At 42.1% G+C, this 16487-nt stretch overlaps 2 protein-coding genes across 3 annotated transcripts; both read right to left on the bottom strand.

The window, feature by feature from the left end:
• Positions 1-87: 87 nt before the first annotated feature.
• On the bottom strand, positions 88-11760 carry LOC125286970 (sideroflexin-5-like). Of its 2 annotated transcripts, XM_048232336.1 has the most exons (14): positions 11497-11760; positions 9007-9075; positions 8674-8751; positions 8296-8322; positions 7883-7937; positions 7623-7648; positions 6941-6994; positions 6527-6583; positions 4846-4911; positions 3257-3347; positions 2122-2237; positions 1931-2016; positions 1301-1418; positions 88-987 (listed from the first exon to the last, which is right to left on the bottom strand). In XM_048232336.1, the coding sequence occupies exons 1-14, from the start codon at positions 11551-11553 to the stop codon at positions 910-912; spliced, it is 978 nt and encodes a 325-aa protein (XP_048088293.1). In that variant the 5' UTR covers positions 11554-11760; the 3' UTR covers positions 88-909. The 2 variants fall into 2 exon arrangements, with proteins under 2 accessions (XP_048088293.1, XP_048088294.1); XM_048232337.1 differs by lacking the exon at positions 8674-8751.
• A 1843-nt stretch (positions 11761-13603) lies between these two features.
• Positions 13604-16398, bottom strand: crybb1l1 (crystallin, beta B1, like 1). Its single transcript, XM_048231943.1, has 6 exons — positions 16341-16398; positions 15813-15907; positions 15481-15599; positions 15180-15312; positions 14666-14808; positions 13604-14364 (listed from the first exon to the last, which is right to left on the bottom strand). Exons 2-6 carry the CDS (start codon positions 15900-15902, stop codon positions 14193-14195), a joined length of 657 nt encoding a protein of 218 aa, XP_048087900.1. The 5' UTR covers positions 15903-15907; positions 16341-16398; the 3' UTR covers positions 13604-14192.
• Positions 16399-16487: the final 89 nt, after the last annotated feature.

The raw sequence follows: 16487 nt of genomic DNA, 5'->3' as shown, positions 1-16487 counted from the left end.
CAGCGCTGTGGTGGATGTTAAAGCAGTGATTTATGATGAGGAAATATCCCTACATGAATAAAGAAGTAAATGCCAATGCACGTTAAATGTGTTTATATTGATTTTCAATTTTATTTTGCATTACAGTATTATTTGTAGGAGTATTGTATTTGCATTGCAAATATCACCCAGTGCTTAAAAAATTAGCAATAGCATTAACCATCAATACAACATACTGTATTTAAATATTAATAGATTACATATTTTTGTTAAAAATGTTAATGACAATTATGCAATAATTATTTCTACAGCGTTCTTAACTGATGCATATAGAATTCAAAGCATTTCACTTGCAAGCAATTAGCTGCACTTAAATGAATTGGTCATCAAAACACAATAAATAATGTCATAATTTAAGCTACATTTAATAAGTATATAGATAAAGTAAAAGTACTTTACTGATAAAAGTACATCGTCTGTACAATGATGTTTAGACCATGCAATTTTTACATATTATCATTGATTTTCCCAAATCATTGTATAAATGAATAGAAATTAGTCCCAAAACAGGTAGGAAGAAAAATCTTTTAACAATGTCCATTCTCAAAATGCATGAATCTCTGTTAGAGTTACAGTACTTAATCAATATCAAAATAGAAGCAAGATTAGAGATATGCTTGTTCCCTTTTAGTTTGTTAGAGGTTTATTGTTAGACAATTATGTCAGTGCAATTAAGACCCTGGATTATAACTCATAGACAACAGGTTTACCATTAGTATTGCTTTATGGCTACATACAAGTCCTCTTTGTGAGCATGTCCAGAATTGGCAGGCATACACTTTGCCAATGGTTTCATTCACATTTGTGATTGGCTGCACATCAGGAACTGGCTCCCTTCCCGTCCACTCCACTCGCCGCCTGCGCCTCTCCTCACAGTCCCTTGTTGTAGGTCACTACCTTGCAATCCGTCGCCATGGCAATCTCTGGCTCAAGGTGAGACACCTCAATCTGTGAAAAGTAGATTCTGATGAGCAAACCTCCAGCCCTGAACACCTATTCCCGTTTCAACCTTGACCATGGCTATACACCACAACACCTGCTTTTTAAATCAGAAAAAAAAAAACACACTGGATACAAGAAATCCTGTAACGAAATACAGGCAACGATAAGTAAGCTCAGCTATTCAGCAACCTCTCTCTGCTCTCCCCTCCCTTTAGCATGCACACACACACACACACACACACACACACACACACATAAACACACACGCAAACTCTGTTTCTCAGCTGCTGATTCCACTGGTTGGTAGGACGGGCAGTACCTGAGACATCTGTGGGAACAGGCTGATGGCCAAAGGCAAGGACAGGCCGAACACAGCCAGACACACAAAGCTGTGGATGGGCAGCATCAGCCTGCGGTGAGCCTGGAGCAGTGGCAGTCTGTCAAAGGCAAACACACGCACAGCCCTGAACAACTTTCTTGATTTTTTCTACAGTTTTTTTTTTAAAAACACACTGGGCTTTCCCAGTCCAGGGCAGAACAGAACTGGGTTACAGTGTCACTGTTAATTACAGCCTGAATTGGTATGGCTCATTTGAGATATTACCATATATAAAGACTGAGGCATTGGTTCCGTGCAATGGTTCCAGTGTTTCCCACAGAATTTAATTCTATTTGTAGTGGTAGGTTTGCAGAATTAACTTGAATGCAAAAGTTTTAAACAAATTAGCGCAGCGGGGTTATTATGCACAATTTACAACAAAGGCATTGGTTCTGTGCAATGGTTCACTCTGCGGACCTAACAGACAGTGAGGCATGGGGCTTAAATTCTGAAATATATCAGTAATCAATAACCACAGCATGCATGCTGTTTTACTGGATCAGAATGATCAATAGATGCTTGCTGGGCAGGCTGTATGGACAGCTGGTTCACATCAGGAGATAGTCATACTTTTCGAGGTAGGCCATTATCATTGGCGGGAGGACAAAGATGGGAAACGGTAGAACCACTCTTGTAAAGGCTGTCTCCATCAGTGCCTGAGGGAAAATATATATATAAAAAAGGTATTTTTTTATTGATTTTTCCTCCAATACTGAGAAAACAAAACATTAGCAATGGAATGTAAGCAGTCTTTCACAGACGTGTTTGGCAGCAATCCGGGACGAGCCCACGACGTTCCCGTTGTCGTCCAGCACATCGATCCCCTCGGAGAGCTCGTTGTGCCTCATTAGGCCCACGTTACAGATGTTGGCGCTGGCTGAGGAGGCACGAGGAGCTGGGTTAATCACTGGGACATCGCCGTGTCCTTTCTGCACTAAACATGGCCAATGTGTGTTCTGGCAAAGGCCCCTTCACATTATGCCGCTGCTTATGAGATCTGACAATTAGGAATGCAGGAGGACCGCACAAAGACTGAGGCAGTGTTAATAAGAAATGGATCACATTGCATAAAATAAATGAATGTCTTCACCCCTCAAACAGAGCAGATAACTTAAATGTATGTCTTCTCTCTTTAGGATTTTACAGGTAATTTATATATCAGTGGGAATGAATGAGTACCGGTATAAGTATATAGTATAAGTATACTCTTTTGATCCCGTGAGGGAAATTTGGTCTCTGCATTTATCCCAATTTGTGAATTAGTGAAACACACACAGCACACAGTGAACACACAGTGAGGTGAAGCACACACTAATCCCGGCACAGTGAGCTGCCTGCTACAGCGGCGCTCGGGGAGCAGTGAGGGATTAGGTGCCTTGCTCAAGGGCACTTCAGCCGTGCCTACTGGTCGGGGTTCGAACCGGCAACCCTCTGGTTACAAGTCCGAAGTGCTAACCAGTAGGCCACGGCTGCCCCAAAATGAGTGAATGAGTGCCTGTTACAGCCATATTTTCAGTGCTGAAATCTGCATAACAAGAGTCAGTGTTAATAAATAAATATGACATCACTGTTTTGATTTAATTGAAATATGTAGTTTTCAAATACTGCGATTTACCTGCCAGATACTGTGTGGTAGCAAACATTCCTCTGCCAATACTATACAACATATTTTCCTGAAGGATAACTAGTCATCAAAAACAGCACTAGACACTTTATTAAAACCACAGTGTGCAACTAAAACAAATATTGAAAACTAAGCCATATGCAAGCCATGCATTCAGCCTGACACATGCTTTACAAAACAAACAAACAAAAACGCTAAGCAGGATGATAGTGTTGCCTTAGTAACACAGTAACTGTGAGAGACGATACGGCGGAGTGCAAGATAAAACATACCCACAGCAGGGAAGGGGACGAATCTCTGAATAATGACACGAGTTGCTGGACTGAATTTGCTGGATTTCTGGATCAGTATGTTAAGCCCCACCTTTATAGGCACAGGTAAAATAACAAGTCGACATACACACACACAGAGACACACAGACACACAGGCACACACACACACAGAGTTTTAGAACAGCAGAGTCTATTTCATGAATGTCACAGATGGCTTAAGTTTCAGTTTCTGTCAGGAAATGAGGTGCATGAGTTTTTGACAGCACACTTGCACAATCACACTCCATTCAGCAGGGGACGCTGTGGTGCCTTTTTGTCTGATTGTACATAGGCCACAGGTGTGAGGCCTATGGCAGAGTCTGAGTGCAAACAGTAGAGCTTGAGTGCGAGCGATAGGGTGCATCCCAAAGCTCTATTTGCATGCGTCCTCTCTCCTCGGTCTTTGGTCCTCCCGCTCCATGCTCATATGATATTTGAAGGCTTTGGCATAAGTTCATATTCTCTGCCATTTGCATGTAAAACCGTTTGTTTATTCTAGCCGAAGGGGTGAAGCGCCGCATCGTCATTCGTAATTGACGTCTCTTAAAAGAGAGTGAGTGTGCAGGAAATCTCATTTCTAATATCTGCCTCTCCTTCATTCCTCCATCCTCCTATCGTTCCTTCCTCATTTCCTTCACAAAATTAATTAGAAGGAAGGGGTTAGGACAGGAGGAAGGAAGGGAGGCAGGAAGGGAGGAGGGAAGGAAGGGAGGAAGGAAGGAAGGAAGGAAGGTAGGGAGGGAGGAAGGAAGGAGGGAAGGGGTTAGGACAGGAGGGAGGAAGGGAGGAAGGAAGGTAGGGAGGGAGGAAGGAAGGGAGGGAGGAAGGAAGGGAGGAAGGGATGGAGGAATGGAGGGAAGGGGTTAGGACAGGAGGGAGGAAGGGAGGAAGGAAGGTAGGGAGGGAGGAAGGGAGGGAGGAAGGGATGGAGGAATGGAGGGAGGAAGGAAGGAAGGACAAATAGAGAAATGATCTGCACCCGTAGTGTCTGCTCAGATCTGAAGTGAACAGGTGACTTTGTTTGGAGTGTGGTCGACATGTGGATATGAAGTGTGGTCAGTTATCTGTATCTATTTGGATGACGCTTTTTTCCAAATCGACTTACAGATGTCTATTAATTGCACGGCCAGACTTCCTTACAGATGTCTATTAATTGCACGGCCAGACTCCCTGGAGCACCCTGGGGTTACGTGCCTTGCTCGAGAGCACAACAGTGGTGCAACTGGATTCAACTTAAGACGTCAAAATATAATTTTCTCTTCTTAGTCTAGTCCTACTGCTCCTTATTTCTCCAAAGGGGTATTTAAGAAAAACAGCTGAAATCCCCTATGTGTTGTGGTCTGAGCTTAGCTTGGCTAAAGGTAAGCTGGTTCATTCATTCTAACAATAGATTCACATGCAGCTTTCACTTCATTGCACATAGGTTAAGGACTTCGGTATACCCAGAATACCTAGAGGTGAGTGTTAGTGTTCGTAGTTGGTTGACTGCTTAACATTTACTAAGAAATACATACAGCTTGTATCGCAAAGAGCGGTTAGGTGGAACTTACTGCAATTGAGACAGCACTACCGACAGCTCCAGCGTAGCCTTGCAGAAACTTGGAAGTTGGTGTGGGCTGAGAGAATAATATGTTACAGGATAATTATTAGGATTTCAAGGAGTACAATGACAGGCTAATAGAAGACAAGTTACATTCATACAAGTTACATTTACCGGTACATTACATTTGCATCTATTCATTTAGCAGATGCATTTATCCAAAGCGCCTTCACATGCTGTCAGGAAGACAATACTTCGCATTTTTGAATTTGGAACTATGAGTGTGTTTTGTTCAAGTGCTTTTGCTGTTGGAGCGAGAGAAAACAATGTCGGACATACGGTTCATCCTACCTGCTACGTTGGTAAAACAGTTATTGATTTGTTAATGCAGGAGGAGGATGCCGCCAAACGCAAACGGTGAGAAATGTAACTGTTTATGAAGGCATTATTTACCATACGTAACGATTACTCTCCACCATGTTGAAATGTCAAAGGTTATCTCATCTCGGAAACTCGTGTATCAAAATTATTTCCCAATTTCCCATTTAAAATGACGACCTCAGTGGGCATTAATGTGCATTTTGCATGTTGCACTTATTTTTACCATAATTCTGATAGCAAGTGAAGGCAGCATAATATTCAAGCTACATTGCAAACGATACCTTAGGTAACAATAAATACTACTTTACAAACTCCACAAGACTACTGTAGCAGAGGATAAGAGCAAGTATTAGACAAAGTGTAGTTGAAGGAATTAGTGGCAGGAGGAGGTAGCAAAAGGAAGTGCATGGTAAGTGCGTTATTAGGTGGGTAGATGTGTTAGGAGAGATACTCTTGGAACAGTTGGGTTTTTAAGAGCTTCTTGAAGATAGAGAGGGACACCCTTGTTCTGGTAGCACTTGTTAAGTCGTTCCACCATCTGGGAACTACACTACAAATTAGTGATTGACAGTCAGATCTTACACAGCCCTGCTCTGATTGGACCAGAAGAACCGGGAGCTGTGGATTTTTACAAAACAAATAACAGGCTCTAGGTGGAGGTAGAAGTGCGTTTTTTTTTTCTAAAACCGGCTGATTTATGTTGTTGTGTCGGAGCATAGTGTCGGTTTCAGTGAATATGATCAAAAAAATCTTGCCAACTGCAGCTCTAAGTCGTTCCCCCATCTGGGAACTACAAATGGGAATAGTCTGGACTGTTGTGTGTGCAACGGGCAGCAGAGCCAGACGGCATGTCTTTGGAGGAACGGAGCGGTCAAGGGGTAACATCAGCCTTTATGAGGGCATTTAACTAAGTGGGAGCAGACCCAGAGATCACTTTGTAGGCAAGCATTAAGTGCCTTGAATTTGATGCAGGCGGCTAGCCAGTGGAGTTCAATGAACAGTGGGGTGATGTGCCCTTTTTGGTTGATTGAAAACCAGACGCGCTGCCCGCCGCATTCTAGACCATCTGTTACAGCTTGTACGGTAAAATTGCACTACAACTAAAAATACACTATAGTGGAAACTCTTAAAAAATGTCTACGTCAGGGGCTTGTATGCCATATGCTAAGCAGACCCCTTTGCCCTGAGGACAGAGGGTTGATCAATCATATGGAATTACAAATCTGCTCTCCCTCCATTGAAACTCCAGCTGTTTACATTTCTCAAGTGAATAGGATGACCTAGAAAAACCTAACTACATAACATATTACCTTTGTGGCATTGCGGTTTGCATAGTTCACACAGGCGTTATGACTCTGATTCAACCACTGCAGGAAAAAAAAAGATTTGGTTATTAGCGTAGTACCTACATAGTACATAGTAGTACTCATCTTTATATAAGGGACATGTCTCTATAAACTGCATCTATGAATGACAATGTCATACCAAAGCAAACTGCTTATGTTTCCTGTCTCCCCAGCCCTGCATAAGAAAATACCCCCCCAACCCCTACCTTCATAACATAACAGTGCATGTTAATGATATTACTCAATACTAAATATTACAATTTAAAAACTATTTCATTCATGACCTTCACACTCCAAGTGCAATTTCCAGAAAATGTCTGATTGGTTATCTATTAATCTTTGGTGTGACAATGATTTCCTTCGTTCCTCAATCCTTACCTGCCAAAAAACAGTTGTAGCCAGTGTTTGATTAGGAAGCAGAAGGCCCACAACCTAAAACAGGTAGAACAGACAACAACCAATTAGAAACTACTAAATATGCACAGCCATATGGAAATGACCCTCGTAACAAACACTCTTAGAGCTACAGCATTTAAAAAATAAATCAATTATGTTTTAATTCAAAGCCTTTGCAGTGACCTATAAAAGGAGCAATGATTAAAACCCTGACACATAATGAACCTGCCATAAATAGTTAGAGCTCCATTAGGCTAATGAATGGTGTTTGTCTCTGTCTCACTCCTGACTGAGGTCTTGCTCTCATAAATCTCTGTAAAGAAAAGACCAGCAAAATAAATGGTCACACTTTACTCGGATAATCCACCTACAGATTAACAAGACAGATCAACAGCTATGCTCAGATTAACAACAAAATATCTGTTGACTGTTAACTACAATCTATGGTTAATCTTAGGGGTTGGATTTGGTTATGGGGATGTTAAATCATTATTCAACAACAATTTTACATACTGAACTTTAACCTAACAGCATTTCTTCCCTACACTCACATGTATCTACAGTATTTGACACTTAACACTTCCCTTGGATAGTACGCCCATGTGTTAAGGTTCTCACACTGATTAATCTGATATTACACTCCGGCAAGCAGCTGTAAACTTACTATTGGTGTTCCAAATGGGACATAGCCTGCCAAAAACAAACACGCTCAATTAGTTATAAGACTGAAGCATGACAAGAACAGCAACCATTTAAATACAAACATTTGCATCAAAACACAAAAATAAAATAATGTTTTTCTTCATGCATTACATACTATCAACACAAAGTAAGCATACAATAGAGTACATGTGGAATGAGTAAGACTGAATAACTCAGTATAGCCATGCATGCAGATGTAATGACAGTGTTAGAAAGCAATACCTGACATGCGAAAAGGCATAAAGATCTTTTCCCCTGTATCAGGATGAATGATAGCCTGCATTCAGACAGATGACAACCTCAGTGGTCATAGCATGACTAGTACTGTCAAATGTGCACCGATTTGACAGTGTCAGTGTACTTTTGTCTTTCAAAAGGTAACGTGTCTGTGCCTTTTGAGGGATGACAAAGGCATTCTTCAGCATGTTTATTGCAGGTTTATCAAGTGCGATAATATGCTGAGAATGGAATGTTTCCACAAGAAAAACAATATTGACAATAAATATCTCAATAAGTTTCACTTTTCTTTATACAAAAAATATCATTTAGATATGAGAGCAAACTTTTTTTGGAAAGACATTTCAGCTTCAGTGATTTTTGCAAAAGAGAAAAAAATATTTGGAAAGAAGTCTTACCTGTTTGGCTTTTTGTGCTTCCCAGAGCTTTGAACAAAGAAATCATCTTTAAGAATCTTTTGAAATATTGATATGATTTCACGATGGGTAAAACAAACAAAAATCAAGAAATGCATGTCCTCACATTCACTCATTACAATGGAAAATATAAGACACCACAGTACCAACTGTAACTGTATGACCAATGGCTTTCAAATTATATAACTCTTCCCCTCTCTCCCACATCGATGCAACTGAGGTGACCTTTATCTTTTATATTTTGATATCTTTTATTTATTTTTCCTTTTTGTATTTTCATGTGCAGGACGGTTCTGATACTCAAATTTCTTTTGGGATTGGTATTTCTTATTTTTCTATCTTCTTGTATCGTTCATGTACCTGTGAGTCAGTTACTCCAGGGGAAAGGCTACCATTCTTATAGTCATCCAGGAGCTTCACACATTCATTTAATCGACCCTAAAAAGAGGGAGAAGGAAGGAGACAATACAGTCTACATTGGACTCCCACCAAAAGCAGAGGGCTTTCCGTGCAGGGGGTCCTTTGAACAATGGCAGCCACTGGGCAAGCTTTATTGTAAGTTAAGCTTGTTTTCATTCCGACCAATTTAACTTAACAGCTGTCACTATAACAACAGATACATTTTATGATGTAATTAATGACTGTAAATGGGTGTTTACAGGGAACAATTAAGCCTAGTGGAGACCTCCTTACCTCTGACACAAAGAGTGTGCTGGGGTCAATGATGTCAATGAAATGCTTCAGCCTCCCCAGAAATGAGCTCTATGGAACAAAACAACAACAGTTACAGTAACAACATCCAATGACATACTGCATGACACCACCTAAATGACTGAAAGTAAGGAACTGAAGTTGAAAGCCATTTCATGTCATAAAACATTTCTTACTGTATGTCTCCTTTATAGCCTTTTTATATCGCTTTGCATCTGTCAGCACAAATCTAATAGCCACAAGTATAAAAGCCCAATAAATATACTTAAAAAAGAACACTGTTTTTGCACTAAGATGCACAATATGAGCTTGCAAACCAGCTATGCCCATTATATTAGTCTAAGTATAATTCGACTCTGAGGTATCCTACACTACAGACACTCTCTGTGGACGAGTACTTCCAGAGAGAACACTCGGATGTGAGAATGCCTCTATAACTCCATTCCAATTAGTCCCTCTCACTCCGGTATGGCTATTGCTCCCCCTCCTGCTCTGTCTGTGTGCCCGTGCCAACTGGAATGGGTGCCAAAAGTTAGAGAAAAAACCCAGTGGACGATGGTTGCCAAGGGTTTGTTTGTTGGCAAATGCAAGGGACCAAACATGGCAGCTTCACTCAACTCTCTCTCTTTCTCTCTTGGAGCAATTCTTCCTCTGTGAAATTAGGCCACTCGGTGAGAGCGAGATGAATTTCCCTCCAAAGGTATCAATGAATACTTGAATTTCCCCTGGGGATCAATAAAGTATCTATCTATCTATCTATCTATCTATGACGGCAACTCCTCGGCCTTGTTCACCTTTCAGTAGCTCCGTTTCTTGGTTCCTTGCTGCTCATGTCGTGTGTTATTTTTAAACAGGTTAGCGAGCAACACAGCACAGTGGAGCATCTCAGCTTCTCTGCTGGAATGTGTGATCTGTGAGTGTGTGTGTGTGAGACAGAAAGAGAGAGAGAGAGAGAGCAGGGCGCAGATGCAAGAGAGAAGCCTTTAATTATGCATGTGTTTCAGATCCCTCGAGACTACGCAACACAGCAAGCAGTGATGCATCTGTGCAATGAGAAACACACCCCCCATTCAAGGACTGAGAAGATTTTTACTATCTAAAAGAAAGATGGGTCCCAATTTGCCCAAATTATGCCAACCTAAAACAGTATAATTCATTAGAAGGGACCATAATCCTACATTCCGGTTATCCTACATTCTGAAATTTGAATCTACAACAGACTTTCAAGTGTGTACCGGATTCTGTATTTGCAGAGCTGTAAAAGAGAAGAACCTTGCATAAATGCTGGCACAGCTGTCCTGTAGCAGTCAATGAATATTTATGATGACACCCTTTGTCCTTCTCATGCTCCTGTACATACAAATCCCATGGTAAGAGGGAGTAGGAGCTGGAGCTATGAGGGTGATACACTGACCAGCAGAGGGATCCCTCATTAAGGTAAGATGATTTCACAAAGGTATTGGTAATTCTGGACCTGATGGTGAAATAGGCCTGTCCCGATAAAAAACAACACTACACGTTCACAGAGTCTAATGTAACGCTGGTATAGCACTCGATGTGTGATGATAATATCGGCGTATTGTGATCCCATCTAGTCTATAGCCTATCTCATTAAATAACGGGGAATTTGACGTGCCCGTGACAGACTAGCGTCGCAATTTGCTTTTCTAATTATAGAAGAGTCCAATAGACAGTGGCGTTTCCATGGAGTCCTTTGGCAATGGTAACCTATTAGACCAAAGTACAGTCTGCAATGGTTATATATTTAAAGATCTGAACGATATGGACAGCCGGCCCATTAATCTTACATGCTTTACAGAACTGACCCAGATTTCCAAACGTCCTAAAAGTAAAGCACAAAAAATGAGCAAGAAACACAAACAATACAATGGCATCTAGGCAAGCAAAGAACAGCGATAGTATCCAAACAGATGCTGAGTGGGCTGTCCTGCTGTTGGAGACGTTTAAGTTCTGCTACACCCTGTATCCTGAAACAACAAAATATATTTTTTGCAATATTGATAGCCTACATTTTAAGTGTCAGTAGGCAACCCAATTGCCCAATTACGCACGCAAATTTCCCTTTTTTTCCATCCCAAATTAATTGGAAATCTTTGTAATTAGTCTTTATTAAATCATCTAACTACTTTCTGAATTTAATTCACCTATACCATTGATAGGTTATGAACTTGATCAAGTAGCTTCGAGTTTTCCCAGTCCAATCAAACAAACACAATATGCTTGATGACATTCACAACGATGGTTATCATAATACAGTAGAGGTTAGGCTACACGGTTGATGTGCCAGACACATTATGCAAGGAGCGGAAGACTATCTGCAACTTCCAATCGGCAGTTGCAAACAGCAGATATCATAACACCTCAAATCTATCTGCAAAAATTAAATGTTGATCTGTACCCGAGGAAACAATGCACTTTGCATACAGAAGAAACTCATCAGAGCCTAGTTACCTGATCATATCGAGGTCTTCCCAACTGAAAAGGCGGACAAGCTGCAGGTTCCGCCATGGCAGCGACGACGAACTGTTTTTAGATAGTGATGGGTATCATGAAATGAAAAATTGAAGATTGAACTCCTGTGACAAACAGAGCAAGGAATCGCTGAGACTCTTGGGAAGTGTAGTGTTCGTTTCCAGCCACCATGTCCACATGGGGCCCACACTTGGGTTTTAGGTGGGTAACACGGGACTTCACTGTAGGCAGTGGTCTGAGCGTGTATTGTGTGTGCGGTTGAATCAGAGCCAATTTCAAGAGACTGCCCACCTCCCATTCGTCCCGTTTTAGGAAAGTATAGCTGAGAAACGCTAGAGGGCGCCTGTGCTTAATGAGAGGTGACTGAAGTTGCTTGCTGGGGCTGCCTGATGGGGGGTGGGTCGGGTTGGGTTGTCATGGTTGTGTCATTTAGATCCATCAAAAATACAGCTGTTACACATAATTGAGAGGGTGATAATGAATATGTCCACTGGATCATTTCGTGACAAATACAATTTTGAAATGTTCAATTATGGACCACATGTGCAAAACATTTATCCACCTACTTTTAGTCAAACTTCACATTCTTTACCAAGATTTATAATATATATGAAATGTTTTTTTTTAAATAAGCACAATTACTCAAGCAGTTTACATTTTTGGCCAAGTGAAAAATTAACCAACCCAACCGAAAATGACAGATGGCTCTATCCCTCATGCATATGCAGTATAGGAAGAAGGTGCACGATTACAGATGCTTCCCATGGTGTCTGCAGGAGAGCTGCAGGGGCTGCGGAGGCAGCATCCGTGCCAACAGGTGGAGGTCTACCGCCGTACCACAAAAGGCCACAAAAAGTCCAGCATGGAAGGGAGACCCCACCAGTCTACTGGTGCAGTAAGCAACTCCATCAGCCTATGTCAATTCCTGGGGAACCCTTGATTAGAATCAAAGGAGACCCAACAGGTAGAGCATGTTTTAAAATCCCACATTTGTAAATGTAAATAGATGTAGATAGCTATTTCCCATATAGCAAAATAACATAATATCCAATACATTTCTATCAGATGGAAGGAACAATGGTTGGTGTGTAACTGGAAGGTGCCTTCTGACACGATACACAGGTCGCATACATGTGAAGTGGTACATTTCAACAGATGCTTAAGAATTCCTCACTCATCTCATTTCAGCTCTCTGCACTGTTTTCACTCTTGTACAAAAACAAGAACTAACAGTCAATGTATTATTATATTACAAAATAAAAAATATTAATATGTTTATATATATTCCTTAATAAATCATAACTAGACTACACACCAACAGGTCCTGTGTTAATACATAGTCATACGTGCTTATAATAGTAAAATGGCAGTGGCCATTTTGTTTACATGTTCATTAGTCACCATTTTGTTTATTCCTTTTCTCATTTTAGCTGGTTTGGACAGTTTATTTTCTACAGTCTGGGGGGTTTGGATAATTAACAGTTGCTCAGATCAATCCACTTTGGATCTGTGAACAGCAGTTGATGGACTCCTTCACATTTTAACTGCTCACACTTCTTGTTTATGAGGTCCGACTCGGTGGTCTGAGACTAAATCCATTACGCACCTAAATTCCAATCTATGTCCCATCTTAGATAATGACACTCCTAGAGGTTGTAATTGCCTCATAAATCCTTTTTATTCACCTTCTTCCAGAGCAAATTAACTTTACTTAATGTTCCACTTGGAAACCTTATTCACATTAAAAATTAGTCATCAACTGGTTGCAACTCTGAAAGTAAAGTGGATTTTATTTTGTAAGTAAGGTGGTATATAAGCACCCTGTTAGTTGTGTATGTATCCTAATGCATTCATAGCTGGTGAAATGCAATAGGGTAGCAAATGGTTCACTAGCTTTGACTTTGTTGTGATAGCCAAGCTTTCCAAAACAAGCATTTCTCTTATTTACAGTAGCTTGGTTGACCCCTAATGTTTTTATTAAGTAGAGTTACGGCAAGCTTATAGCAACTAACTAAACTAATGGCAAAGCTTTCACATGCATGTGTGCGCTATATTCACACATTCACAAACACTGACTCACAAATAATTTTTTTTTTCAAATCAAGCATTTGGGATTTTATTTAAAAGGTGGCCAGGATTCTGTACAGCAGTGTTGGAGTGAGACAAGCTGGGCTCAGGAGGTCCGTCTGTGACACCTGCCTCCTCTCTCCCGTGCTCTCCATACTCCTGGGGGAAGGGACATGATTTGAAAGGGGTAGGCGAAAAAAAAATAATAAGAGAGAACAAAAAGTGACAAAAAATGGAAGGAAATGAAATAGCCACAGTCGGAGCGCAGGAGAGAAAGAGAAGAGCAGAGAGGGAGAGAGGAGACTCGGGGAAGGACTGTGGTGTTCAGGGGGGCGCGAGCCGGTTTTCGCCTTGGCCTGAATGAGAGCAGTCGGTCACGGAGACAGGCAGTCCTGTGCAACTCAAACCACACACACGGAGACTCCATTCCTCCCTCCCCCCCGGGTACTCCCCCCCCCCCATGGAATCCCCAGGTGGAATGTTCCGCTCCGCTCTGCTCTGTCTCAGAGAGGGCCGGAGGCACGGCCTCAGACGTCTCTTCTTCTCTCCTTCCTCCTCCGTCCCTCTCCCTCCCTTCCGATCCTCCTCTTTCGCTCCTGGCTGGGCATTCACTTGCTAGCCATGGTGTAGCAGCCGTGTGGGTGCCACTGCATGTCGCGGATACGACGCACGGACTGGAACTGAGGGCAGCGGGCGCCAAACTCGTTAAAGTGTCTGTAGTCGCCCTTCTCCAGCAGGAACTGGCTGCCACGGTATCCAGGGAACTGGTAGCCCACAAAGCTGCAAGCAAAAGCCAATTGGGTGGGAGGTCAGAGCTGGCTAGTGCAAACTTACACATAACTGACACATGGCTTACAGTACAGGCCACACGTGTGGATACTTATTTGCATTCTGGGTTTTGCTCAGATCCACACAATTTACTTCCAGATTGCATGAAAATACTCTCACAAACATACATAATTACACTGAATGATTATTCCTTTTTTAAACACTAAGACAGATACACAATGGCCCCTTTGCGACTCAAGCAAACAATCCCATTGCCATAGGAACCGAATGTGGTCTCCAGGGCAACACTTACGTTCCACAGCTGACGATGATGCTGCCGACTCTGTCGGTGAAGCCGTAGGAGGAGAGACTGGGGACGTCATCGTCCATGATCTCCATCTTGCGGCCCTTGAACTCTCCGACCTCATACAGACAGATCTTGTGTTTCTCAGGGTCCTGATGAAGGCACAAGAAACAGGAGAGAAGGTGTCGGGTCAGTCAGGGCCACTATTTCCTCTCGTCATTAAGATATTAGTTAGACAAAAAAACATGTCTCTGTTTGTCTGTTTTCAGCTTGGAGCCCTGTGTGTAAGATGAAGGATGAAAACAGATTCCCAAACCTGCTGTTCTGCAAGTCTGTGTCACTTTGGATAAAAGTGTTTGCTAAATACCAGTCAACTTTAACTTTTAAGTGGAGCAAGATGGCAGGGAGAAGAAGTTGGTGCAAGACAGAAAGAAAGAAAGAAAAATAAAGAAAGAAAGAAAGAAAGAAAGAAAGAAAGAAAGAAAGAGAGCAAACCATCCGGATGATAGAGGCGTTTCCTCACCATTCTGATGGGTCTGAAGGACAGCAGGTAGTCGTTCTTCTGGCAGTTGCTCCAGGAGTCCCAGCGGGGGTACTCTCCCTTCTCCAGGATGTACATCTCGCCACAGAAGTTCATCTGCTCGAAGCCCACGTAACTACACAGGGACAACGCAGATGTGAGACCACTTTCACACACACACACACACACACACACACACACACACACTCACAACTATACAGACACTTGACCACTTTTTTTACTGGTCAAATACAAACAAATATGCTACAAAATAGTACAGAAACTAAAATGGAGTCGTACTTACGGACCACACTCCACGCGTAGTGAGCGCACTCTGTCCATGCCCATGTCACACACGTTCATGCACTCGGCGGTGATCTCGATCATGCGACCCTGGAAGTTCTCCTGGTCAAACACGTACATCTGAGAGGAAGACATTAGAATTATTAAGTGTGTACTGTATGTGGCTTCATACAAACCAAAGAAGCATGACAACATTTACACCATATCCAGTGTAAGTATGTCTAAAAAAAAGCAACAGTTGACCAAAGTGCTATACGATGAAACAGTGAGAACCTACAAGACTGTAAGTGTGTGTGTAGGAGTGTGTGTGTGTGTGTGTGTGTGTGTGTTTACCTTGTAGTTCATCATGCCCATCTCGGAGGTCTTGCTCTGGGCTGCCTTCCCGTCGGTCTGGGAGGCAGTTTTAGACTTATCGGAAGACATGATGCCTGAGGGGAAAAGAGAGAGAGAGAGAAAGAGAGAAGGAAGAAAGGAGAGAGAGGGAAATATATATAAAGAGAGAGACCGGGAGAATGAGGGTGCTTAATACACAGTTAACTACACAGGAGATACAGAGATGGGAAAACTGAGGGGAAAAAGAGCAACTATGGTGCATGCCTCCAGTGCTCTTGGTGAGTATTAGTGGTGGACAGGGGGGTGTATTAGACAGTAATGTGAATAAAGTGATTTTTAAAAAGATATATTTGATTGTGAAAGTGAGGATTTATAAAAGCGGGAAACTACTCTCGCAGTAGAGCTGATGTTAGCTGTACTAATGAGGCTGGCCAGTGAGCCTGTGTCTCTGTGTGTGTTATGTGTGTGTTTCTGTGTGTGTGCTATGTGTGTGTTTCTGTGTGATTTGGATGTGCTGTGTGACCTTACCTGTGTGCTCGGTGACGGTGTCCACTCTGAGAGTGTGTGTGTGCTGGGGCTCGTGCCCTGCTTTTATAGTCTGGCGCAGGGAGGAGCTGGATCACGCCGCCACAAAGAGACCTGCTGACCGCACAGCTGTCCGCCAGCCAGAGAATA

The sequence above is a fragment of the Alosa alosa genome, chromosome 21, assembly GCF_017589495.1.
Source record: "Alosa alosa isolate M-15738 ecotype Scorff River chromosome 21, AALO_Geno_1.1, whole genome shotgun sequence".
Classification (NCBI taxonomy): Eukaryota; Metazoa; Chordata; class Actinopteri; order Clupeiformes; family Clupeidae; genus Alosa; species Alosa alosa.
Note: the sequence above shows the minus strand (reverse complement) of the source record. Positions and strands in the feature narration are given on the sequence as shown.

Bases quoted from the DNA above. Each gene is read 5' to 3' on its own strand.
- crybb1l1 (XM_048231943.1), bottom strand. From the start codon at position 15,902: ATGTCTTCCGATAAGTCTAAAACTGCCTCCCAGACCGACGGGAAGGCA. The intron at 15,600-15,812 runs GTAAACACACAC...TCTTCCTCTCAG, and splicing joins TGGGCATGATGAACTACAAG to ATGTACGTGTTTGACCAGGA. The intron at 14,365-14,665 runs GTAAGTGTTGCC...TTTTGCTTGCAG, and splicing joins ATCATCGTCAGCTGTGGAAC to CTTTGTGGGCTACCAGTTCC.
- LOC125286970 (XM_048232336.1), bottom strand. From the start codon at position 11,553: ATGGCGGAACCTGCAGCTTGTCCGCCTTTTCAGTTGGGAAGACCTCGA. The intron at 8,752-9,006 runs GTAAGGAGGTCT...CCCTCTTTTTAG, and splicing joins GCACACTCTTTGTGTCAGAG to GGTCGATTAAATGAATGTGT. The intron at 988-1,300 runs GTACTGCCCGTC...TACTTTTCACAG, and splicing joins TGTTCCCACAGATGTCTCAG to ATTGAGGTGTCTCACCTTGA.